The following is a 24,157-nucleotide window of genomic DNA, read 5'->3' as shown; positions in this document are numbered from 1 at the left end:
CGAAAGAGAGAAGAAGAGAAAGCAAAGAGGAGAGAAGAAGAAAAAGCCAGAGAGGCTGAAAAGGCAAAAAAGAAAGAAGAAGAAAAAGCTAAGAAGAAGGAGGAGGACAAAGTGAAAGAAGAGAAGGCTAAAAAGAAAGAAGAGGAGAAAACGAAAGAAGAAAAGGCTAAAAAGGAGGAGGAGAAAGCAAAAGAAGAAAAGGGAAAAAAGAAAGAAGAGGACAAGCCAAAAGGGGAGGAGAAGGTGAACGAAGAGGCAAAACAGAAGGAAAAAGAAGAAGAGCAGGGGAAGACTGAAGGAAAACAACAAAAAGAAGAGGAAAAGGGAAAGAAAAAAGAGAAAGGGAAGAACAAAGGAAAAAAGGAAGAGAAGGAGGTGAAAGCCGGAGTTGAGCAGGTGAAAGCGCCGATTGCTGCTCCAGAGCCTGAACTTAAAACTGAGCCAGACACTGAACAGGCTCCAGATCAGCAGTCAGTAAGCAGCACTGAGACACAGGTGAGTGACTAACAGCCAGAAAACACTCAGCTGTGGACTGGCACCCAGTACACGGACACCACGGATACATTCTTTTCTTTTTATGGTACCGGTAAATGGAAATCAATCTTGGCAAAAGTTCTAAATAATAATGATTTAGCTCATTTATTCACTACTGTAGGAAACAAAATAGACATTTGGGTGTTATTTGTCTGCCAAAAATTAGATGAGTGGATTAATATAATCTGTGTGTGTAAAAGCTCAGTTAAACTGGAATACAGAAGACGATTAACATCCCTTAACATGAGGACAAGAGATGGACAAAAGCAGTCAGCTTGAAGCCGCCTAGATGTTAACAAAGTCATCTTAAAAGCAGTCTTAAAAGTGCATGAACAAAAAATACATATACATTATAGCTTATTAAAAAAATAGACAGGACTTTATATTATGGTACTTAATGGCTGCTGTTTCCACTATCATAACAAGGTTCCATGGTGGCACTTCTTCAAATCCAGAGGTTATAGCATGCTAATTAAATATTCTTTGGGTAGAAAGAGTAGCTTTCTCCATGCTAAGCTTATATAATTGCCTCATATTTAATGGACGATGCAATGCAAGAATGCCATCATCTACAGAAAATCCAAGTAGAACAAAGTTGTGTTATATTTAGATTCATGCTGCTTGTCACATTATAGTAGAGAAACCTGTGTTTTGTTTTTTTTTTTTTTCCTCCAATGAATTTTTTATGACGTGGGTAGCTGGTTCAGCAGAAGTAACTGTGATGGTTTCAGCTAAAAGCTTGTTTTTTTTTTTTTTTTGGTGTACTCATCAGAACAAAAGCCTCTATTAACAACTATATATTTGATTTTTACTATCATGTGTAGTATTGTCTCAAGTGCTGTCATCTTTGTACATTTAATGCATTGTATCCTGTCTCTTCTGCAAATGTCTCGTGGGAACTCCATTAGCCTGCTCCAGAGGAACAGAAGGAAGAATCTGAGATAAAGAAAGAGCCTGAAGTAGAGGAAGACGTGAAAAAGGAGGACACAAAGAAGGAGGAGGAACCAACAGAAAAGGTGGAGGCAACCAAAGGAGAGCAAAAGGCAACCGAGCAGCAGGCCAAGAAAGAGAAACCGGCGAAAGAAAAGAAGACAGAAAAGAAGGTGGAGGAGGCTAAAAGCCCCAAACGTCAGAAAATCATGCAGTGCAAAGTCACCTTACTGGACGACACTCAGTTTGAGTGTGAACTTGATGTAAGCAACTCACCAAATTTTCTTGATAATTTTTACTTAATGCTCTGTTGTTTGATTAATATAGTTGTCCGTGTGTGTGTTATTCAGAAACATGCTAAAGGCCAGGAACTTTTAACAAAAGTGTGTGACCATGTCAACCTTCTGGAGAAGGATTACTTTGGCCTTGCTAACTGGGAAACACCAACCAGCAAGGTGGGCTGGCGTTTCTTGTATTACTTTAGCTATTCTTTAATAACAGAGTCACACAAGGAAGAAATCTGTGCTGAGTGGTTGTTCTTTTTTTCCAATATTTCCTGCAGACATGGCTGGAACCCACCAAAGAGATCCGAAAGCAGGTTTCAGGTGCTGTCTATGAGTTTACATTCAACGTGAAGTTCTATCCTCCTGATCCTGCACAGCTGACTGAAGATCTCACCAGGTAAGTTGTAATACCGACAGAGCTACGTTAGCTGTTTAGCTCTCATGAAAGGATTGATATTATGCAAGCACACTTGAAAATTGTTTCACTAGAAACAATTTTTTTCTGTTATTGTCATTTTCACTTATCCATAACTTAGTTTTTTTTTTATCCATTCACCTTTTCTTCAGGTACTTCCTCTGTCTTCAGCTGAGGAAGGACATTATGCGTGGAGTTCTTCCCTGTTCCTTTGTCACACTGTCCTTGCTGGGCTCCTACACAGCCCAGTCAGAGGTGGGAGAATATGACCCAGAGGTTCACGGGTCAGACTATCTTAAAGATCTAAGCCTGGCTCCTGGACAGAGCAAAGAGCTGGAGGAGAAAGTGATGGAGCTACACCGTACTTACAGGTTAGGAAAGACGATGGAACCTGATTTGATCAATTGAGAAGGTGGTAGATTCTAAACACAAAGCTCAGCTGAGCCAAACCATTAACTTTTTTTTGTTTGTTTACTTTTTGACCCAAACCTACTTGCAAATAATTTAACCCTTTTATGTGTCAATGAAGCATATCTTTGAAAAGAACTCTTCATTTTCTGTCTCCAGGTCAATGAGCCCAGCCCAAGCAGACATGCTGTTTCTGGAAAATGCCAAGAAACTTGCCATGTATGGAGTTGACCTGCACCAAGCCAAGGTGGAGATTACTATTTTTATTTCTATTCAATTTTTTTATTATCCAATTGTTTTACCCTGTTGGGATTATTGTTTTGCCGGTTAACTGAAGTCTTTTCATGGAAATCCTGAGAGATACTATACTCTGACTTCCTGTTATGCTTTTCATTATTTCACAGTAGCATGCTTGTAAAGCAGCAGTAGCAAATTTAATTACAAAATTGATGTCATTCCCCTTAGAGGAAAAAAAAGAGAGATTAATAACAAACCCCATGACCCCAAAGGGTTTTGTTTGATTGTGTAAGAAAGTCTGCCTCCCAGTGACTGTGTGTTGTAAGTGCAGGGAGATGACGGTTGTGTGACTCCTTGATTCTGTTTTTACATGCAGGATCTTGACGGTGTTGACATTACGCTGGGGGTTTGCTCCAGCGGTCTGATGGTTTACAAGGACAAACTTCGAATCAACCGTTTCCCTTGGCCTAAAGTGCTCAAGATCTCTTACAAACGGAGCAGCTTCTTTATTAAAATCAGACCATCAGAGGTGAATCTCAAGCATTCATTATGTTTTAGTTTTTCTACCTGTTCCCAATCCCAAATCTAGTCCATAAAATATTACCCAAAATTACCTGCTGTACTGGCTTTGAAATAGTATAATTTTTATTATTCGCCTACAGTTAAAAACTTGAGTAATTTTCATGGTAATGAACATTTTGTGATTCATCATCTGGAAAAAAAAGTGTTTTAGAACTAATCAGCTTTTCATTTGTTCCATGTTGGGTTGCAGAATAATGTCATTGACTTTAAGTCTTAATTCATTTTCATCTGTTTGATTACTTTTAGCAAGAGCAGTATGAGAGCACTATCGGCTTCAAACTACCCAACTACAAGGCCTCAAAGAAGTTGTGGAAAGTTTGTGTTGAACATCATACCTTCTTCAGGTAAAGCCTTGTTGTTCTTCTGTAATTCAGGATGACACTTTCCTGCTTGGCAACAGGAGGTCATTTTCAGGTCGTCTTTAATGTACCTTAATCCCTACATCACAATCTGCTAATGGAAAGCTACACACTCATGGTCCTAATCTTATAATTAAACCCTTTAGTTTTAGCCTGCTTATTAAGATGAACTACAAAGTGTTGTTTACCTTTTTACATAAAAACCCATTAATAATGATGAATCCCTGGTCTTACTGAGATTAAATGGTCTTATTGATTCTGTGATGTACCTCTTGCTTAGGGTGTCGACAGTGGAGCCTCCTGCATCCCGTCGCTTCCTCGTCTTGGGCTCTAAGTTTCGGTACAGTGGTCGCACTCAGGCACAGACCCGCCAGGCGAGCTCCATGATCGACCGCCCAGCCCCTCGCTTTGCACGTTCTGCAAGCAAGAGGCTGTCTCGTAACCTAGACGGAGGTACGTGCAAGTTTGTGCTTTAAAATCTGGGTTTTTGCAGTGGACCTTGGCTTTGATGAGCTTCTTTTTGACATGTTTTACTCTTGCAGCTGGAGAGGAGACTCTCCAGTTTCTGCAGCAACTTTCAGGATCAGGCAGGTCTGAGACTGATGACTGGTCGTTAGTGATGGAACTTGACAAACCTCAGTCTTCTCTTGAATTCCCAGGTACCAGTGTGTGGAACAGCTCGCAATGCCTTTTGGCATATTTCTAACTCGCTGGTCGCTGTTTGCGTTTAACATCCTCACACGTTCTCATTCATCCGCTTTTATGCCGTTAAATCTTTGCAAATGTGCTTTGCATTGTGCTCAACATGTCGGAAAAATGTCACGTTTCCACACGTGACACATACTTAGTTCTTCCCTTGATATGACTCAAGGGTAGTTTTCTTGCTGTGAACTCCAAAAGGATCGGGCTAAACAAGCTTCATCTGATACCGAACCATTCTTGAACATTTTCTGACTCGAGGTGGCTGTTTCACAGAAGTTGTGCTAAATGTGTAAAGCACACACATTTTCATTTCCTTTTAGCCTGCAGCATGTTTAACCTCTTAACCCACTGACTCACTCATCACTGCTGCAGCCGCTTTCATTAAAACAGGTTAAAGAATGAAATATAACCTGCAGGTATATCCTGGTCATTCACATTTTTTCTGAACTATAAGATGCATATTTTATGTTTTTCACTAACCTCATTTTAAAGGACTCACAATAGACCAGTAAAACTACTTGGCATTTAACTGGGTTACAAACGTGCTTGAAGCACTGTGAAGCATTCGCAGCAGCCGTCATCTGTCCAGCTGAAGCGTTGCATAACTGCCATCACCTTGCCATCTCTTCACAGCCAAAGGGGAATCAGAGCAGACTTCCGCTCAGTTCTGGGAGGAGGGACAGTCTGTTCAGACCTGGCAGGGGACAACCGTTACCCGGTCAGTCAGTCAGCCATGGCAGGAGCTGGCAACCGATGAGCAGCAGCAGATGAGACAGGAAGACGATTGGTCTGCCCTTCTGTACCATGATCGTCCAGTTCCCGTGGTCTCAACTTTTGATGTTGTAAAAGAGCCAGGTATCAGCACTGGCAATGTCTACAGATTCCTAGCTACATGTTTATGGTCTTCATTCATTTCTAATGAAGCAGTTTGAGTTGGAGAGTTATTTATTTATTTAGCTTTTGACCCAACGTTCGATAAAACCAAACATGTTGCTCTCTGTTTTCAACTGTTTGAGATTTGTGGGTTTTTGTTTATCTAGTCCAAAAATGTCGCATGCATCTTTTTCTGATGTTGTCAGCCAAACCCAGCTTGGCAGAAATGACCTCCTTGGCCCAGCTTTTCCAACCAGAATTCATCCAACGAGATGATTGGTTCATCTTGTTTTCCTCTGAATGTGTACAACAGCCTCTGTGTGAGTTTTTTTTGTATGGAAAACAATTTATAGAACCCTTTTTATTTTTCTTTAAGTACAGTTTTTATATGAATTATATAAGAGGCTACTTATTAATCAAATTGAATTTCACTGCTCAGTGTTTCACTTTTGTTGCAACTCCTCTCAGCTTCATCCCAAGTCCAGTTCCAGCTCCGAGTGGAGGAGCAGAGTACAGAAGTGACCACTAAGGAAGTGATTCAAAGGCTGCAGGAAACAGTTACCTTAGTAGACAAGATGACAGAGGTGGATGTTTTGGAAGGAAAGCTAAGGGAAGTGAGGGGCTTAGAGGAAAGGCTGCAGGATGTGGATGAGATGGCAGAGAGACTTCAGAAAGTAATAGAAGAGGAGTTAGGGAAGGAGGAAGTTGAAAAGTTAAGAAAAGAGGAGGAGTGGGAGCAGCAAGGTAAAGGTATTACAAAGGTGGTAGTAAGGAAATCTGTGAGGAAGATGGAGAGAACAGATGAAGATGAGGATGAACTAGAAGAAGAAATAAAGCGGGTGTTCTTTAAAGGTTTGTTACCTGAAGAAGAAGAAGAGAGTGAAACTTTGGTGACGCAAGAGAATCTTTTAGATGAGAGTTTGAGAGAGAAGCTACGCCAGATCGAAAAAGAATGGCAAGGCGAGGTGGAGGAGAAGTTTGCTTCTCCAGAACTTGCTGGTACCACCTCTGTAGTAGCATATCAGAGGGTGGAGCGTACCGCTAAAAAGAGGGTAACAGTAGAAGATGGAGGACAGTCTGGTGGGACAGTGTTAGACAAATGGGAGATAGCGGAGGAGAGGACACAGAAAGAGGTTACGGGGAGGGGTCAGGCCGAGGATCATGTTCAGATGGAAGATGAAGATGACTGGTTTGAACTTTTTCATCGCCCTCTATATAAACCAGCAGGTACAGTATGTAATTTTGCAAACAGCTGTGGACCTCTACTAACCCATTTATTGTTCTAATGATGTTAAAATAGATAAAGTGGCAAGCATAAACATATTAACCAATTAGTTCTGTTTGCATTATACCTCTGCTGGTTACTTCTATGAGACTCCACTGTTTGACCATTATTATGAAGTTAACAATCCTTTATTGTTTTTTCCTATCAAAATGAGAAAAGAGGGGAAAATAAAAGCCAACAAACCCCAACACAGCATTTCATAACTAATTTGAGAAAGGAGGGAAAACATGCACATATAAATCTTTGCATTTCAGAAATTTATATTATATCAAGAAATACCAGCTTTAATATGTGCACACATATGTGGACATCAGTATGAAATTAATCACTGTTGTAGGTATTTAGAAAATCAGCATGACAAAGTCAGTGATATAAATGATAAATTGAATATGGTTAAGACTTTAAAAAGAGCAAAAATGAGTAAATGCACATACACATATCCATTTATTTGCATATTTATGTAGTTTTTTGCAAGTGAAAACTACGTCATGTCCTGCTTTGCTTCTTTTACAATAAGCTGCTGTATATTTGCTCCTGTGGTCACATACTACCTATCTTTACTCTCCTAATTTGATTACTGCTGTGGAAGGGAATGGAAGTGAATATTTCAGCTCGAAGTCTGAGGTTGCTGCCCTTGTGGTGAAAACAGAAGTTAAAGTTGAGGAGAGGAAAGTAAGACAGGAGGAAGTGTGGAGAGTGCCTGAGATCCTACAGCAACCGTATGTCGTAGGAAGAGTCGATGACTCTTGGTTTGTGCTGCTGGAAGTTCCTCCCAGAGAAACATCTTATTTACCACAAGGTACCACACGTCCCGCACTGTTTTTCAAAACACCTTTTTTTCTTGTGCTTTTATATTACACATGCATGGAAAGGAAGTCGTGTCACTGCTTTCTCCTGACTTTACTCATCAGTCACATTAAGAGAGAGAGCCCAGACAGATGACCAAGCTTTTGTCTCTGTGGCCGGAGATGTAGAAGAGGAAAAGGTACTAATTGAAGAGAGACAGATAATACAAGAGGCACCGAGGTATCTAGAAGAAATCCTACAACAGCAGGTGGCGGACAGAGAAGATGACTGGTTTAAGTTGTTGGATGTTCTTCCCAGTAAAACAACATATGTGCCACCAGGTATAGGTGAACTTCCCCTGTTCTTCTTCCCAGTTTTATGAAGGCAATTAGTTTTCCTTTTGCGTTTTTTCATATCCATAGTGTTTTTATGTTTAATTTTTATTATTTCTTTTGTTTTTGTTGTTGAAGTGACCCCAAAAGAAGGTGTCTCTCTGACTGAAGTAATGGCTGTCAAGCAGCGAGAACAAAGAGCAAAGGTTTTAGTCAGGGACACAGAAATAAAACTGATTCCAGTTGAGAGGGAAGATGACTGGTTTATGCTGCTGGATGTTCCTATTAGACAAACATCTTTTGTGCCTCCAGGTACTGCAGATTTTTCCACATGCATCTTTTAAGTCGTTTTTTTCTTATTGTGCTCAATTGTCTTATGTCGCTCTTTCATTTTGTTTTCCATAGTTTCCATGGCTGAGTCCTCTCAGGTTTATCACAGAGAAAGTGTCTCCAGTGTGAGTAAGGTTTTGACTGTAAAGTCCAGGTCGGACATTGTAGTTGAGGAAATTTTGATGCAGAAAGACGACAAGCAGCTTCCAGAGCAGAAAATGTTGCTACCAATGAGGGAGGGAGAGGATGATTGGTTTTTGCTGCTGGATTTCGTTTCCAGAGCGACTTCTTATGTGCCTCCAGGTACCCAGAGCCCCAAAATGTCTTTTTGTTTTGCAAGTTATCATGTCAAAAGATTATCTGGAATTTAAAAGGTGTCAAAGTAGAAGATTATTATTTTTTTCTTTCAGTTTATGTGCCACCACCATCTAAAATCTATCCAGCTGTTCCAGCTAAAGCAGAAAGTGTGCAGCCAAAGTTTTATCTTGACCAGATTAGCCCGCAGCCTTTTCAGCAGCTGCCAAAGATCGATGATGACTGGTTTATTCTGTTTGATGCTGTTCACGGAAAAGCAGTTACAGTACCAACAGGTATATAGTTATTTAAATGTTTGCATCCCAGACAAGATGTTTGCTTTATTTCAGTGAATCTGCTACCGTCACACAGCTTCTTTCACCCTCTTGTCTGTGCCAGCTACTCCACTTGAGATTGTTCGGGATATGAAGAAGACATTTGAGGCTGAGGTGAAAACTACAGAAACTAGAACATACAAGAAGGTGATAATTGGTGTGGACAGGAGGCAAGATGGGACACGCATTTCTGAAATTAGACCGAGCCAACTTGCACCACTTTCAGAGACAGGAGGAGAAAATGATTGGTTTAAGCTGTTTGATGTCACACGAGGGAAACCAGTAGTCATGCTCCCAGGTACCACTTATTCCCTGTTAGCCTGTGTATGCTGCACTCAAATGTTAGCATCAGATTTATTCATTTTGTGTTTCTGTGTCAGTTGCTGTGGTTCAGCGTGTCACTCCACCAGCTGAACCAAAACCAGATTATGTGATGGAAGCTGTGAGACCAGCTGTGGTGTTGGTTAACCAGCCACAACCAAGAAAAGTGGAAGATGACTGGTTTGTGCTGCACGATGTTGCAGAACAAGTATCAGGTATTCTGCTACTTCGTGTGCTTGTTGCTATGAAACAATCAGCTTGAAAAGCAATTTTCTCAGCAAATTATGTCACTTCTATTACATATTTCAATATACAAGGAGACCCTTAAAACATTATGCTAAATACCCTGACAGTGTGGCTACTTTTAGTTTATTTCAGAGCTTTTTGAGAAATAAGACCAAAAGTTGCATCTAAATTAATATTAAATATGCAACAAGATTGATGACTTTAATCTTAGTTTTACATTGTGTGTATTTAGTGCCAGTGGCTGTGGATGAACTTGTCACTGTCCGTCCTGTGGTGAGAAGAGCCAAAGAGTTTGCAATCACAGAGCAGATAACACAGAGGAGAGTTACTATAGTGGAGGAGAAGTGGCAGAAGAAAGATGTGGTGCAGCCACAACCAGCAGTGAGACAGGTGGAGGATGACTGGTTTGTACTTCTGGATGTGGCACCTAAGAAATCAGGTATTTTGTGCTGTTACACAAGAAACACACCTTTGATGTGGCGGGGTTTTGATTCTTATTGCTTTGTTTGATGTTTTTTCCCCCACAATAATACCTGGTTGTGTATTTGTGTTAGTTGCTCCTCCTGAAGGCATCCAGGTCCCAGCAAAGGTCAAACTTCCAGCTGCTGTGGTCACAAGAAAGATTGATATTTCAGAGATAAGACCCCAGTTTGAGAAGCGGATTCTGGAAGAAAGAGTCCCGTTGGTTCAATCACAAGCCGGTGATGATTGGTTTGTTCTGCTAGATTTTGACCTCAAAGAGTCAGGTATTTTTTGCTTGTTTGGGTGTGTGTTTTTTGGCAGATAAAATGCTCAAACGTGTTATCTTTGCTATAGAAAACGCTTACTAACATTTGCGTCTTGTGTACATGACACACGGGCTTCTCTTCTGAAGAGAAGACGTCTATAGACGGCAATCCGTACTCACCTCAGATCGCACAGTTTGGACTTATAAGGAATAACGCTTTCTTTTTCTTAACATTTCACGGGTTCAACCTCATTTCACTTGATGTGCAGCCTAACGTCATCTGCTGTTGCATCCACCGGTGGATTGTAACAAGAACTAAAACGCTTCATTTCACTTTGAGGACGCCTGCTTTTCACTCGCCTCACATTCTCATGTTTGCTTGCCTCTCTGAAAAAGAATGGAGAAACAAATAAGGTAAAGTATACGCTTGCTCTATTTTCATTTTTCTCATCACAGCAAAACTGAGTACAGTAAGTATAAAATGGCCGTTTACACACATTTTTGTGTGCCATGTTTAAACTCTCGTCACGGTTTCGATATACGACGCCTTATTTAATCATGCACATACTAACTTCGCTCCTTCAAAACAGTTTGTGCCATAACTTATTTCCTTCTATTCATTTCCATGTTCTCTACATTCTGTCTAGTTGTGAGCACACAGAGAGGCATGCGTCCTGTCAGCGCTCCGGTATTCTCCCAGGCTGCTCTTGCAGAGGCAGGGATCCCCATGGCCCCTCTCGAGCAGCCACAGACCTCAACTCCCATCAAGACCAGCCGCCAGGAGGAGAGGAAGCTGGAAGTCACTGTAGAAGCTGTGGAGCCCTCAAGGATGGAGGCCGTGGCTGAGGTCAAGGTATGCAGTTTCTCATTGTTCTTTTTCATCATTCACATTATTAGGTGGAAACATGATATTATATACATCTTGTATGTAAACTATACAATAGCTGTAGCGGTAAAAGGTGGGCAGATTATATATGATATCCTCAAAGTGATTACATTGACATTGTGATTGATAATGATCTAGTAGTTAACACATAGCGAGCAGAGTGTGAACTGTGTCTCTCTTGCTGCTGTAGACAGCAGTGTGGAGGGAGCAGAGAGAAGTAGACTCTTCACTGATATCCACCATCAATGGGGACATTCAGGTTAGTGGCAGACGCTGTCGTCCCTCAGAGGACATGTTTTCACTATAGCTGAGACGGGACGCGTCAAAGCCAACAAGCAGAGGATGCTAATGCATGTCCCTCTCTCCTCCCTGGGGTAGCACGAGTCGGAGACGAGCTTGGAGGGGGTGCGAATGCGAAAGGTCAGAGTCCCGGCATCGCACGTGTTTCCGTAGCCATTTCTCCACCTCCATTCAGACGATGCAGACTTTCTCATCCAAAAGACTAATTTCACCCTCTTCCCATGTTGTGCTTCTATACGACTAGGTCTAAAATGAAATCTACAGCAGGTTCGATGCACATAACAATGTATTCTAAGGGGGTAGAAAATACAGTAATGAGTAGAGTATGTAAATGGTGACTAGAGTCTAAACAGAATACTGCAAATTCAGTATGCTTGCCTCAGAAAATGTCAACTATTTAAATGTTTTCAAGGCATTCATTTCCTTTCACTGCTTGCTGTTGTAAACACTGGAATGCACACATGCATGATTATAGACTAATTGGTGTTCTGTCAGATTTTTGACACCCCATCCCTATTTCTTTTTTTCCATAATAGTCTTAGAAAGCTCAGTCGTTGCACCAAACGATTTTGCATGCACTTTTCAAAATCTTCTCGTCTATTGTATTAACATATTAGTGGGCGTCATAATATGCATGGTCAAGGTGTGGCAGTATGATGCCAGCATACAGGGAAATGGAAACAAACCCACACTTCTTTTGTTCTTTTCATTCTTTACAGAAAAGAGCTAAGAAAATTGAGGGTGACTCAATTTATGTCAGACATAGCATTTTAATGCTGGAGGTTTGTATCCCTCTTTGGAGATGTCCGTCTCCAGCTGTATTTTCTTGCTCTTTGGCACAATGGCTGCTTTGTTTAATCTCACGCTTGCATGTGGCATGATTCACACTTTTTTTTTGCACCAGCAGTAATTGATCATGTGTTTGGCAAAAATAACCCAGTTGATTAAGGAGAGTGCTGCTGGACAAAACCTTCCGACCAGGAGTCTCAGACCTGTTAGGGTTATGCCCTTCTTATCATCTTTACTAATGTTCATTCATGCAATGCGGTTGATGAGCTATGGTGTAAATTAATCTGGGACAAGACAAACTTTCCGGAGCGTTTCAGCTGGTCAAGCGGCTCAGTTTTTATCTAGTATGTATTTATTGTGGCTCATCAGTATTCTCCTGTTTTAGCTTTTTGCTCTGTATACTTGCATCTTTTAGCACTTGTGCAACAATCATCCAAATGTGCCTTTGGCTGTAGAAGTGAAAATCAGAATAATTATACGTCTTTGCTGTACGTGATCAAAATGACATCTAGAAAAACACTTATGAAGTTGCTCTTAAGCATCACAGTAGGTCTTAATTAACTGCTGAATAGTCTGCAGTATGTTTGTGCCATACGGCTGTCATCATCCTGCAATTGTCCATAAAGATCAACTTGGTGCTAACTGTTGCCAAATCAGTGCTTCTCCTGTTGGGTCCGTTCATTTGCCTTAAATGAATGGGTTTTCACATGTAGCGTGGCTTCATCTTCAACAACCTGTATCGCATCTGCTGCCATCACATCTCCTGCTCTTTGATTTGCAGCCTGTTTTCTCAATGCGTTTTCACTGCAAGCCTAATGCTGTGGAACAGATTCTAAATGCTGTGCTGAGTAGTTTATAGCTTGCACCCATCCAAGGCTCCAGATGATAATCAGCTTTGATGAATCATGGCACCAGTCAGCTGCCAGACTTCATTTGGAGTCTGAAAAGGAGTCGCTGGTAATCTGTCAAGAAACCACAAGCTTTTTGTGCTTCAATCAAGAAGTGCAAACATTGAGATTAATGGTTTCTTGTAATTTATGCTCTCTTAGAAACTCCTGTTAATCCTGCTTCTGCTTATGTTTTTTTTCTTTCAACCAGCATCTAAAAAAATGCACAGAAACCGCACTAAACCAACACAATCTGACTATTTTCTTTTCTGTTCTCTCCTATTTCTTAATCTCTCTTCCTCTCAATGTATCCCTCATGTCCTCCGTTCCTTGCTTGTTATTCTTTTATCCCCCATTTATTTTTTTTTTTTTGCCAAATTGCTCTCTTGCCTTCTTTCTGTATCCTCCCCCCCACCACATTTTCCTTCTCTCGGCTTTCCTTTGTATAGGAGTTTGAAAAACCTCAGGAGGATCTGCTCAAGCACCATGCCAGTATCAGTGAGCTGAAGAGGAACTTCATGGAGGCTGTCCCCGAGCCGAGGCTGAGCGAGTGGGACAAGCGCCTGTCCACACACTCTCCGTTCCGCACCCTGGGCATCAATGGCCAGCCTCTACCCAGTGCAGATGGGGTAAGTTTCCCACAGAAACCAGCTAGACTTTTAAATTCAGCTCAAATCTGTCAGTTTAAGAATTGGAGGAAATATTAAATTTAAAGAGGAATAAATTAATGTAAATGATCAATTCCTGAACTGACATAGTCAGTCACTGCATGGTGAACAGGGAGATTTTTTATAGAACAGATTTATCTGCAATATACATATAGGCCTGTCGTGATAAGCAATAAGTCGATTAATTGCACGGTAAAAAAAAAAAATGAGTGCGATAATTTTTTTTCCCCCCCTACTTTCTTACTTTACATAGACTGTGTATGACATCAGGTTTTACTATGGAGTATCTCGACAGAACGCTCTTGTTTCTAGCAGAGTGATGTCTCTCGTGTTATACTTGACAACAGTACGTTGCAGCATGAGACCGTGGTGAAGTACTTAACCTGTGTGAGCTGGTACGCCGCATTTGTTTTACAGGGTTGCCAACTCTCACGCATCGGCCGCGAGACTCTCGCATTTGAGTGGCTTCTCACGCTCTTGCGCTAAAACTCTGATTTCTCACGCTGAAATAAGCATCAAGAGCAATACCGGCTAATCGAGAGGTTCGAGAGGATTCCCAGCAGGCAGCATTACTTTTGGGCCGGTGTCCCGTCGTATGTGGAAAAAACGCAGTGTCATGTTGCAGCAGCGCGGTTCATCACTGCTCATAGATCAGTTTGACACGCAGTGATGAGGGGAAATATTTCAGCTTCAAAAACAGCAACGATATATTTTTTTAATTTATTTTATAGGTTTTTTTTTAATACAATGGTACTAACTGGCAGTTTTACCGGTTTTCCCTCTCAAAGCCCCACGTTTAATACATATTTTGTCACATTTATTTTTTGAAGGGCATTTTTTTTTGTACAGAACAGGGACTTTATTATCCATCATACTTGTTGTTTTTGGTTGTGTTTGGTTTTCATTCATTGTTAATAAGACTGAGAGTCCATTCTATTTATTGATTTTTTTACGTAATTTAAAATTTCTTTCAGTTCTAGTGTAAAATGTTCTTTAGAAATTAAAGTTTATTGATCTTTGAAAGGATGTACTTTCATTATTATGGCATTGTCATCATATTAGTTGTAAATGGTCTCAAAATGACATCATTATTACTTTGCGCAATATTATCGCTTATCGCAATAAATCCTGAGAAAACTTATCGCACAGCAAAATTTGTTATCATGACAGGCCTATATACTTAATACTCCTGTTATTTATGTCATTCGTGGCAAAAGTTGAAAACTACATAAGCATTTTTTCTTCTGTGTTGAATTAAATGAGTTACGAGATAAAGGAGTGTCTCAGCTTGTTCCAGCTGCCACTCTTGATTCTGACAGTTTGAGTATTGTGTGTGCATGTAGTCTTATTCCAGCCAATGGCATGTGGTATGCAGCACATGCATGCGTGTAAAGAATGCAGCAGAACTTGTTGAGAAAGGCCTGCGCGTTCCTTCTTTCACTGAAAAGATGGAAGTGGGCGAGGCATCTTTGGGACAGGTTGTTCACTGTCTGAGTGCACCTAGTGCAGATCTTCCATTGGATGCCTCTGAACCCCAGATATGTTTGTGTTGCATGACTGACAGACCTGACTGCATGACTAAAAGATTACAACATTCAAGAAGATTTGCACGTTCCCACAGCGAGCAGTGTTTCTATTTTCCCCTCTATTCATTGCTGTCTTTCTGCTCTTTTTGCTCTTTCTTTGCTCAATTTCTTATCACGCTGCTTATACTTTTAGTTCGGCTGCTGCTTTCTCCGAGTCTTTGGTTTTCTTTCTAGACAAGGCTTCATTCACAGTTGCATCAGAAATTATACCAGTACAGTAAAAACAGCACAGATATAACAGGATTCTAATGATCAACTAATAAATTGTTTTTGTTAGTTGTTATTAGTTGTTTTAAATTTAAGTTATTGCCTGAAATCTCAGTGGAGTAGAAACATTATTCCAATCTAGTTGCACTGATAACAAATGAATAAATAAGTGCAATCTAACTTTTTGTCAACACTCAAGACTTGTGTTGAAATAAAAGCAGAACAAACTGACAGCTTCCAGGCAACAATGAGGAAAATAAACAGCAAGTATAGAGAGTGCTTTAGATAAGAGGTCCACAGTATGACCCATAGTCCAATGTCCATTTATCAGAAAAGACATATTTTGTTTATGATCATGTTTACAAGCCTAATTAGAAGCTGATAAAGTGAAAATGTTGGGGTCACGATTAGCTGTCCATAGACCAGCTACAGGGTTACTACTGACATTTTTCACAGTTCAGTTGTTAAGCTTGGTAGTTTTCAGAGCTTTGATTAAATTCCCTCCACTTTGCAAACCAAACTGTACTTCATATCTTTTGCAGTGAAACATCAGCCTACAGGCCCTACAGCTAATTTTTTCTGCATTGACTTGGTTTGAATTAACTTGGAACTATTTTTTTCCATCTCAAATTTCTCACAAAACACAGCAAGTGTGGATGACTTCCTGTCTTAGGAAAAAAAAAGTTGTTGGACATGGAAAATACAGAATGTATTTAATATGCATGTCGTAACATTTCCATGCTCTCAACAACAGAAATGGCTATAGTCATGTCATTTAAGCCCTTAACTCTGAAATATTGTAAAAAAAATCAACCTCTGACAGTCAGTTTACCGAAGGTCATTGCAGGCAGATGTAAATCCCTTCCTCTTATATGTCTTCACCCTCCTCCCCCTCCTCCTCCCCTCTCAGTTTGTCATCCGCCTCCCGCGCGGCCCCCTGCTAGACTTCTACTCCAAACGCAGCTGAGGGGCCGTCTGAACCCTGCGGAAACCTAACACAGGTGTGAATGTGAGCCACGGAGAGCGCACCTAGTCCATCTACCCATCAACCTCTAGCTCTCTCTTCTCCTTCTCTCCTACTTTTGCCTCATCTGCAACATCACTCCAGCATTGCTCATCCTTCATCCTCTGCTCCACTTGAGAAGCTGCCCTTTTTTTCAGACCTCTGCTCAAAAAGACTTTGACTCCTTCTTTCCCACTGCTGCACAACCTCCCTGGTTTCTCCAGCCACAAACAGACCTCAACTCCAAAGACTGAATAGGACTGAAAATAATAACCAACCCACAACTGTTTTTGCATTTTCTGTGATGGACTTTAAGGATAATTGAAACATTTTTTAATAACTGGCATTTACCAGAAGGTTTTTAATGTCTGATCGCATCACTTTGAGCTTGTTTTCATACACATATCAAGGTGCATTTATATTGTCCGAAGTTTTAGGTTTTAGGTTGTCTTCATATCAGCTGATTACTGTGACCTTTTTCTTAAACACTGGAGGTACTCACTACATACAGCAGTCGTGTTACTGGAGGGTTTATTAATGTTATCTTTCACTGTTGTAGTATTTCCTGTGGTTGGAAACCTTGAGGCAGCTCAATTGTAATACTTTATTATCTTATTTGTCCTTCACCAGTATTTGGAAAAGACAATATGTAGCAGTTGCAAGGGATTCCTTGTTGCATGACTTTTTGACAATCATCTTTGACCAAAGAATAAAAAGCATTCCATATACAGTTCATATTATTGTTCTTTTTAATTATCATTTATTTATTGTTTTTCTTTCCAGGAGGTGGATTTTATCATTCACAAGTCAGATTTTGGCAATGATGTGCAAATGCATGGCTGTACTGGTTATAAATCTCCTGTATCTTGTCATCCATAAGGAAAATTTAAACTCCATTCAACTCACCCAGTCCTCTTTGTTCATGTTATGAATCTCCCTTAAGAATATAAGTGAAAACCGTTAGAATCAGTCATCCTGCCATGATCTCAGACTGGGAAATTATGGTTTCACAACAGCATTATATGTATTGAATAGTAAGGAAGTGATGCAATAGCATATTACATAACTAATACAACTAGAAAACGAGCCTAGAATAATATAGAATGAAAAAATAGAAATATACCATTAACAAATATGCAGAGAAAAATAGAAAATAGATTAAAAAAACTATTAAATTATACAATTAAATATCAAGATAAGAAATTAGAAATAAGGAAAATATGGGGTTTAAGATATAAGCATTGTGCAGTTACATTAAGGATGTATAATGATGCCGTGGTGTTTGAAAGAAGACAAATTAAACAGTAGTGGGTCCAGAGAAGAGCTATTGTATAGTTTTATTGACTGTGGCAGGTATAATCTTGGGTTGTAACAGCGGAGCTGGATGAGTCTCCTTGAGAAGGAGCTCCACTGTCTGTCCAGTGTGTGGTGGTAAAGATGGCCAAGTACATGTATGTCCATGACAGATGCATAAGTGAACAGTTTGTTCAGTCCTCTCCACCTCAGCCTGGAACAGCTCCTGTCTACAACAACAAAAGAACCAGCTTTCCAGATCGTTTCTCTGCCAAGACGAAGTTCATATATTCGGCATCACTGGTTTTTCTGTCTGTCTGTTAGCAACATAACTCAAAAAGTTATGGACAGATTTTCATGGAATTCTCAGGAAACCACAGAAATGGAATAAGGAACAGATGATTAGATTTTGGGGGTGATCCAGGAAATTTTTAAAGGATTCTTTATTATGAGGAAATAGAGATAATTTTTACATTTGAGCTTTTAACTAAAAAATAATGCCCACAATTATTGGCAAAAAAAATTCAAATTGCTCAGCGCAGGTCTGCACTCAATCTGTTCTTGTCTCTGGTCCTAGTGAAGCAACCCCAGCAAAGAATGCGATGCTGGTAACATCTCCATCTTACTACACATGTTGAAGGATCTCAGCTTCCTCATGAAATAAAATTTTGTTTGTTTTTTTTTTTTAGCCCTTCTTGCACACAGCCATTCTATCTGCCTTTCAGTCCAATCTTCACTGTGACATTCTTCCCTGGTCGATCCAAAAGGCCTGTGGAACTGTCCTCTATAAACTGAAGTTGATCGCTATCTTTCTCTACAAAATTGTCCACCACCTGCTTGTACTCCCCCTCCTGTGGATCACTTATACACCCCACTACTGCAGAATGGTCAGAGAACTTCTGCAGGGGGCACGTACTGAAGATGCTGCAAAATCCTGAAGGTCCAAATGTGCATGTGATGTAGACATTTCACCTAAGTAAAATTCATGGGTGAGCTGTTGCTTTGGATTGGGTTAGAAGTGAAACTAATAAGAAGACCTATGAGTACCGGTAACAGCTAAAGAGAAAAACCCTAAGATTATTCCTGAAGAAATAATTAGTCTATGAAATACACCACTGAAAGTCATTTTACATCCTGTGGAAAGAGATTAATGAAAGAGTCATTTTTAAGCTGTTTAAAAAAATATGAATAATGTAATAGAGTTCACCATTAACCAAAAGAATAAAAGTTTCAAAGAATTTAAAATAATTCTTCTAAGAAGAATAAACCAAAATTAAAAACCAAAAGTATTCTTCAAGCATCAACTGTGGCAGAACAAAATTAAATATAATTGTAATGGAACAGAATGTAAATTTGGTTGAATGAAAGCAAAATAACAACAAATGCAGCAGAAAAAATTTTATTCAAATAAAGTATATATTAGTTTGATTTATTATTTACTGTTTGGTTAACAATTATCCTCTGGGATCCATGGATGTGATGTTTAGTAAAAAATTCAACCCAAGTAAGTAAAAACTGACAGATTGATGCAAGAGGCCGAGCTAAAACAAAATCCACCTACATTTTTAGAGATAACCTGAAATTTATAGAAGCTTTCACATTAGTGTTTTTATTTTTTTAAGAAAATCAGTGATGTGAACGCCGAGCGTTGGGTGAGTTGGCATTGAAAATGTACTGTAGCTACATATGAAGTCACTGTACTTGTAGATTAGTAACTTACAGAAGTGTGTGTGTGGAAAAGCCTTGATTATGGCCTCCATTTAAGCTGAGGTTATAAAATATTGCAGAATTTGCCATAAGAAAACTATTAGGTCCCTAAATATCTGTCCAACAATTAAACTACATACAGTGTATTCACTCTTGTTAACTTGAATTGGAACATTTGTATAATTTATATTTACTCCACTTGTTATTTAGAGTACTCTCCCTGCCCATGATGACATGGTGACTGTTGTTGTTTTTTTCTTTTATAGAGTGTGTGCATTAGTTCCCTGAGCAAAGGTTCAGAAACAAAGGCTGGTCACGAGGAAACCAGCATTTATCTGGGCTTTACAGTCATATCCAGTCCCAACATAACCCCCAAAAGTGAGCTGGATAGTGTTGAAGCCTTCACCGCACCTGTTGAGGAACAGTCATGTGATCAGGAGGAGGATGTAGTTTTTGAGACGCCCCCGGTGCCAGAGCTAGAGGTGAAAATGGTGCAGCTGGCTTCTTCCTTTAAAACTTCCTGTAAAGTTCTAGATGAGATCCAGGAGGAAAAAGGATCATGTCCTGGAGTGGCAGAGTGCTCTGAGAGGATAGTTGGATCGTCCCCAGCTTCCTATTATTGGAGTGATGGTCCACAGGTCATGCGCTGCTTCCAGGTAGTCTCCTGACTTCCCCATCCCCAGGATGATGCTGATTTTCTCTCTTCTTGGCACTTGGATGCTTTACTTGCTCACTCCTTTGCAGCACCGTGACACTTAAAAATGTAAATCTATAAAGGTTGAATTATCAGTGTGGAACTGAAGTCAGTATGCTGCAGAGGGGTTGCACAGTGGTGTGCTATGTTCTGGACTGTGGTGACGGGTCGCTGTAACAATAGCGTCTTCTACTCTGACAAAACGCTGACTTCACTTTCCGTTATCTTTCCAAATCACTCATGGCTTTATAGTTTTAATTTGATAGTTTATTTTGTAATGGCTGCCAGTGGGAGGTAAAATTATGTTGTGATTTTCTTTGAGAAAAAAAAAAATCACTGATTTGGGCTGCTGGTGAAATTAAATTGCGCTAACTTCAATGCATGGCGTGAAATCAGTTTTTTTTGCTGTGAGGTGAACAGTGTCTGGTTAAACAGCCACTCATGGGGCTATGCTCCCATTCACAGCCCCCTCTGGTGCAGACCCAGACTGTCACCATCACAGCTGTCTCCTTACCCAGTGACATCTCCACCACAGAGGTCCCTATCGTCCAGACCAAGACCTTCACCTATGATTCGTCAAAGGTAGGGGGTCCAGCACCTGGTCTGCCCAGATCTGTCTCAGCTACAGGAAGTCAGGATTACATTAAGAAAATGGCAAGCTGACAGTGAGCAGGTCTGAGTGGAGGGATAGTGTGCGCCATGGGGCTCCACACTGAGCTTGAGGCATCACTGCACCTTCCTTAATGGAAGCACAGTAGTTTTTAAATGATTTCTCAGTCTCCTCTTTTTTTTTTTTTTTTTGGGGTGTTTTTTCTCAGGTGACAGATGATGGAACAGACGAGGACAAAGACAGTACAGCAGTGTCCAGTTCCAAGACGATTAGCACAGAGTCAACCAGTGGAACCACAGTCACCACCACTACCACTCAAATCTCAAAGGTCAGCACAAATTTCCTTCAGTTTATTTTTCTAAATGGTAAATGGACTTGTACATAGCGCTTTTCCAGTCAGCTTGAAAACTCAAAGCACCTGACACTACCTGTCACATTCAACCATTCACACACGCTCAGACCCGACAGGCACATCAGGAGGCAACGTGGGGTTAAGTGTCTTGTCTTGAAGTGTCTATCAAGGACACTTTAACATGTACTCGGGGAAAGCCTGGAATCGATCCACCGACCTTCTGGTTGGAAAGCTGCTCTTCCTTCTGAGCTACAGCTGCCCAGCTGTTATTGTATTATACACTTCTCTCAAATATGCCTTCTCTGTTCAGGTAGTGAAAAGCGGATCTTCTGAGATGCGTGTGGAGAAGAGGATTGTCATCACTGCAGACTCTGACATTGACCAAGATAAGGTACAAACAGTAAACATCATTCTGCAGTACACACCTGACCACACAGACTGTAGGCTTTGAGGCCTGTACTATAAAGCTGGATTTTCTCTTATCAAGGTAACTTCGGGGTTAACCCGGGGTTTCTGTACTACGATGCTGGTTCACTTTACCGTGGTAACTCATTACGATGAGCACTGAGGGAGCGATCTGCGCGAAACGTCTGGGCTGTAATAAAGCGAAATTAAGTGATCAGAGTGCTGTCAATTTAAATTTTCCTATGAATTAATATTGTATAATCTCCCAGTTTAAACATTAACAGAGTCTGCAATTTTCTGCCAGCAGTGCTTCCTGTATGTTGCTGCGGCAACTGTGCTGTTCTTGGTCTGGATGATGTTTGAATTTGTCATATTTTTGAAGAATAACGGTCTGCTCATTCATAGTAAAATAGGCCCCTCCGCAGGGTTTCTTCATGTTTGCGATTGGTCAGACGCTGCAAACACCACCCCTTTTATGTGAGCGCGCACTGATCAAGATTGGAAAACGCCGGGTTGAATTTCAAAGTTGATAACCAGCTTCGTAGTACCACTTATCAATCTCCTGAGCAATGCATCGCCAGGAAAAATATTTCTTTTATGTGGGTCATTCAGACCAGGATGTTCTTAGCAATTAATCCCTTTTCTTGAGTTTTACAAATACTTTTGATATGAGATGACACAGATTAGTATGCAGATTTAAAAAAAACTGGTCAAGTACAATAGAAGAAGCGCTACTACTGTGTCCATGATTTGCAAGAGGGGAAGAGATTAATGCTTAAAAAAAAAAAAAGTATTTTCATACCAGAGAAATGTCACAATGGAGCATTCACTGGTGTGCTCTGTCCTTACTGCAGCTGTGCTGTTCAAACATTTTCAAATTTCTTCAATCCAGTACTGGAGTACAAAGCAAGACACCTTAGCCTTTGCTGTAAAGAAGTTGACAGTTTTGACTTTACTGAACTAAATCCTCTAAATGCATCTATCTTGCAGGAGAAGCACGGTGGAGCATCAGCATTGTAACAAGTCCGTCCTCCTTCCTCTGGCTTGCCACCTCCATCATCCACATTAGACTGCAGCACCCAACAGTGACCAACTCTAGTTGCACACAAAAGGAAGATCTCAGAAATCTGCACCTAAAATAATTAATAACCGAGTAGATTAATCTTTGTAGATCCTCTTTATTTTTCAGATCAGTTCATCATAGTTAGCGGCCATACATTACAAAACAAGAAGCTTATATCATTTTGGTGTTGTAAAGGCATAGTGTGAACACTTTTATTGGTTTACAAAAACAGCATTTTGAGTTGAGTGAGCTCTTATGTTTTCTTTTAAATGCTTTTTATTTTCCTAGTGGCTTTTACATTGTTTTATACAAATGCACTGTTTCCGCTCTAGTTGAGAAACTATCAGCATTTATTCCCTTGGTGCTGCTAGGGAAAACGTTAAAGACCACATTTAAGGGAATTATTTTTGTTTACTTGTTAATTTAATTAAGGAGAGGCTTTTTTTTTCTTCTTTTTTTTGCTAAAATGAAGTGACATACCTCGCATCAATATGTGAACAAAGATAATCTGCTCAGATTTGGACAGTTTGTTGGCCTTTGTTCACTGCTCAGGTACAAAAACAACAAAACCTAAATCTTTGGTTTATGACCAGCCAAAAACCAGTAGCCTACACATTCTTGTAAAGTTTGAATTTAAAATTGATCTATTTTGAAATATTTCTCTATTTTATAGCAGTATGCTTTTTATAGTATTTGTACAAATTTGAGGTTTTTAAGTTATTCATATCCATCTGCTCATTAAAGTTGTAGGTTACCATTGCGCTGTGTTAAATTGAAGACAGTTTAAGACCAGTCTTACCCTGAATCATTCTTACTCGTTTCCTCTTGTAGTCCACCAATTTTATCGAACTCTTCACACTTTAACTACAGCAGTGGAGTGTTTCCCTCAGCCCTGTGTGTTCAGTATCATAGTAGTCAAGATTGCTTTGAACATACAGTAATTGGTTGATAAGTTTTACTAGCTTTGGTCTGTTTATCTCAGGTTTTGATATTCTTTTTAAGACTACAGGCCTCCATATGATTGTATGAGGAATGTCCATATATGTATATTCATCTCATTGTAAATGTACACTTATGTTCAGTCAAGTGAGGTCAATAAAAATGAAAAGCTTGTCTGTCACAGTAACCATGTGTAAGAGATGAAGGCAGCTGCCCCAGTATATGTGGCTTTTTCTCTCACAGGAGCACAGGTTGTCTTTTTTTATACATGTTCTACTATACAGTAATTTATTTGTAAAGTAGGAACTGTTTCTTGTGATTTTGATGTACTGTGACGTTTCAACACAAGCTAGAGATGTCAAATACTGCAATATCAACCAAGTTTGTAAAGCCCTTTTGCCACATAGCTTTAGTAGGTTGCGCTCACTTCATTTCATTTTTCCATAGATTAAAACGTAGGAATCCCTTTTAGATAACCAGTTTGTTAGCAAACTTTTTTTTTAAACCCAAACAGAAGCCATGGATATTATAGCTACATGGACAGAAAAAAAACTGCAATCTTCTCCAGGAGGAAGTAGTATTTCACATGAAGGAAATAGTTTTTAGACAAAGAAAATATTGTTGCTTTGTGACTTCCCTGTCTTTTTATGAAAAAATAAAACATGCATTACTTTGCATTTTGTTGGGCTGTCTGTGTGATGCATAAACATAAAAAAAAAGATTTTGATAAGAAATAAATATTTAATTTCATTCACTAGTTCCATAGAATATGCTCCATAATAATGCAA

General features: G+C 39.9%; 2 protein-coding genes across 11 annotated transcripts in view; both read left to right on the top strand.

The window, feature by feature from the left end:
- LOC121641423 (ABC transporter F family member 4-like) overlaps positions 1 to 1,479 on the top strand; it is a 9,459-nt gene extending 7,980 nt beyond the window's left edge. The window contains exon 3 of the mRNA XM_041987533.1: positions 1,443 to 1,479. Coding sequence (XP_041843467.1) covers positions 1,443 to 1,479 — 37 coding nt within the window. The remainder of the gene's footprint in view (positions 1 to 1,442) is intronic.
- On the top strand, positions 178 to 24,044 carry LOC121641205. 10 transcript variants are annotated; one of them, XM_041987200.1, is made up of 32 exons: positions 178 to 495; positions 1,443 to 1,727; positions 1,815 to 1,919; positions 2,027 to 2,145; positions 2,316 to 2,534; positions 2,731 to 2,818; positions 3,185 to 3,337; positions 3,637 to 3,734; positions 4,030 to 4,202; positions 4,292 to 4,408; positions 5,085 to 5,306; positions 5,531 to 5,644; positions 5,793 to 6,551; positions 7,199 to 7,408; positions 7,521 to 7,742; positions 7,866 to 8,039; positions 8,133 to 8,360; positions 8,468 to 8,647; positions 8,751 to 8,984; positions 9,067 to 9,222; positions 9,486 to 9,692; positions 9,808 to 9,999; positions 10,628 to 10,833; positions 11,057 to 11,125; positions 11,245 to 11,286; positions 11,886 to 11,948; positions 13,292 to 13,471; positions 19,573 to 19,962; positions 20,466 to 20,582; positions 20,819 to 20,938; positions 21,273 to 21,353; positions 22,358 to 24,044. In XM_041987200.1, exons 2-32 carry the CDS (start codon positions 1,674 to 1,676, stop codon positions 22,385 to 22,387), a joined length of 5,322 nt encoding a protein of 1,773 aa, XP_041843134.1. In that variant the 5' UTR covers positions 178 to 495; positions 1,443 to 1,673; the 3' UTR covers positions 22,388 to 24,044. The 10 variants fall into 10 exon arrangements, with proteins under 10 accessions (XP_041843134.1, XP_041843133.1, XP_041843139.1 ...); XM_041987199.1 differs by lacking the exon at positions 178 to 495 and having other exon boundaries at positions 1,532 to 1,727; positions 7,521 to 7,736; XM_041987205.1 differs by lacking the exons at positions 178 to 495; positions 4,292 to 4,408 and having other exon boundaries at positions 1,532 to 1,727.
- Positions 24,045 to 24,157: the final 113 nt, after the last annotated feature.

This window comes from Melanotaenia boesemani, chromosome 6 (assembly GCF_017639745.1).
Source record: "Melanotaenia boesemani isolate fMelBoe1 chromosome 6, fMelBoe1.pri, whole genome shotgun sequence".
NCBI lineage: Eukaryota > Metazoa > Chordata > Actinopteri > Atheriniformes > Melanotaeniidae > Melanotaenia > Melanotaenia boesemani.
The sequence above is the reverse complement of the archived record's forward strand: the minus strand, read 5'-3'. Positions and strand labels throughout refer to the sequence as shown.

What these genes read in the sequence shown, in the direction of transcription:
- LOC121641205 (XM_041987200.1), top strand. Translation starts at nt 1,674, where the DNA reads ATGCAGTGCAAAGTCACCTTACTGGACGACACTCAGTTTGAGTGTGAA. An exon ending in GTCTTCTCTTGAATTCCCAG is followed by an intron (nt 4,409 to 5,084) that starts GTACCAGTGTGT and finishes ATCTCTTCACAG; the next exon opens with CCAAAGGGGAATCAGAGCAG. An exon ending in AGGTCATGCGCTGCTTCCAG is followed by an intron (nt 19,963 to 20,465) that starts GTAGTCTCCTGA and finishes TCCCATTCACAG; the next exon opens with CCCCCTCTGGTGCAGACCCA.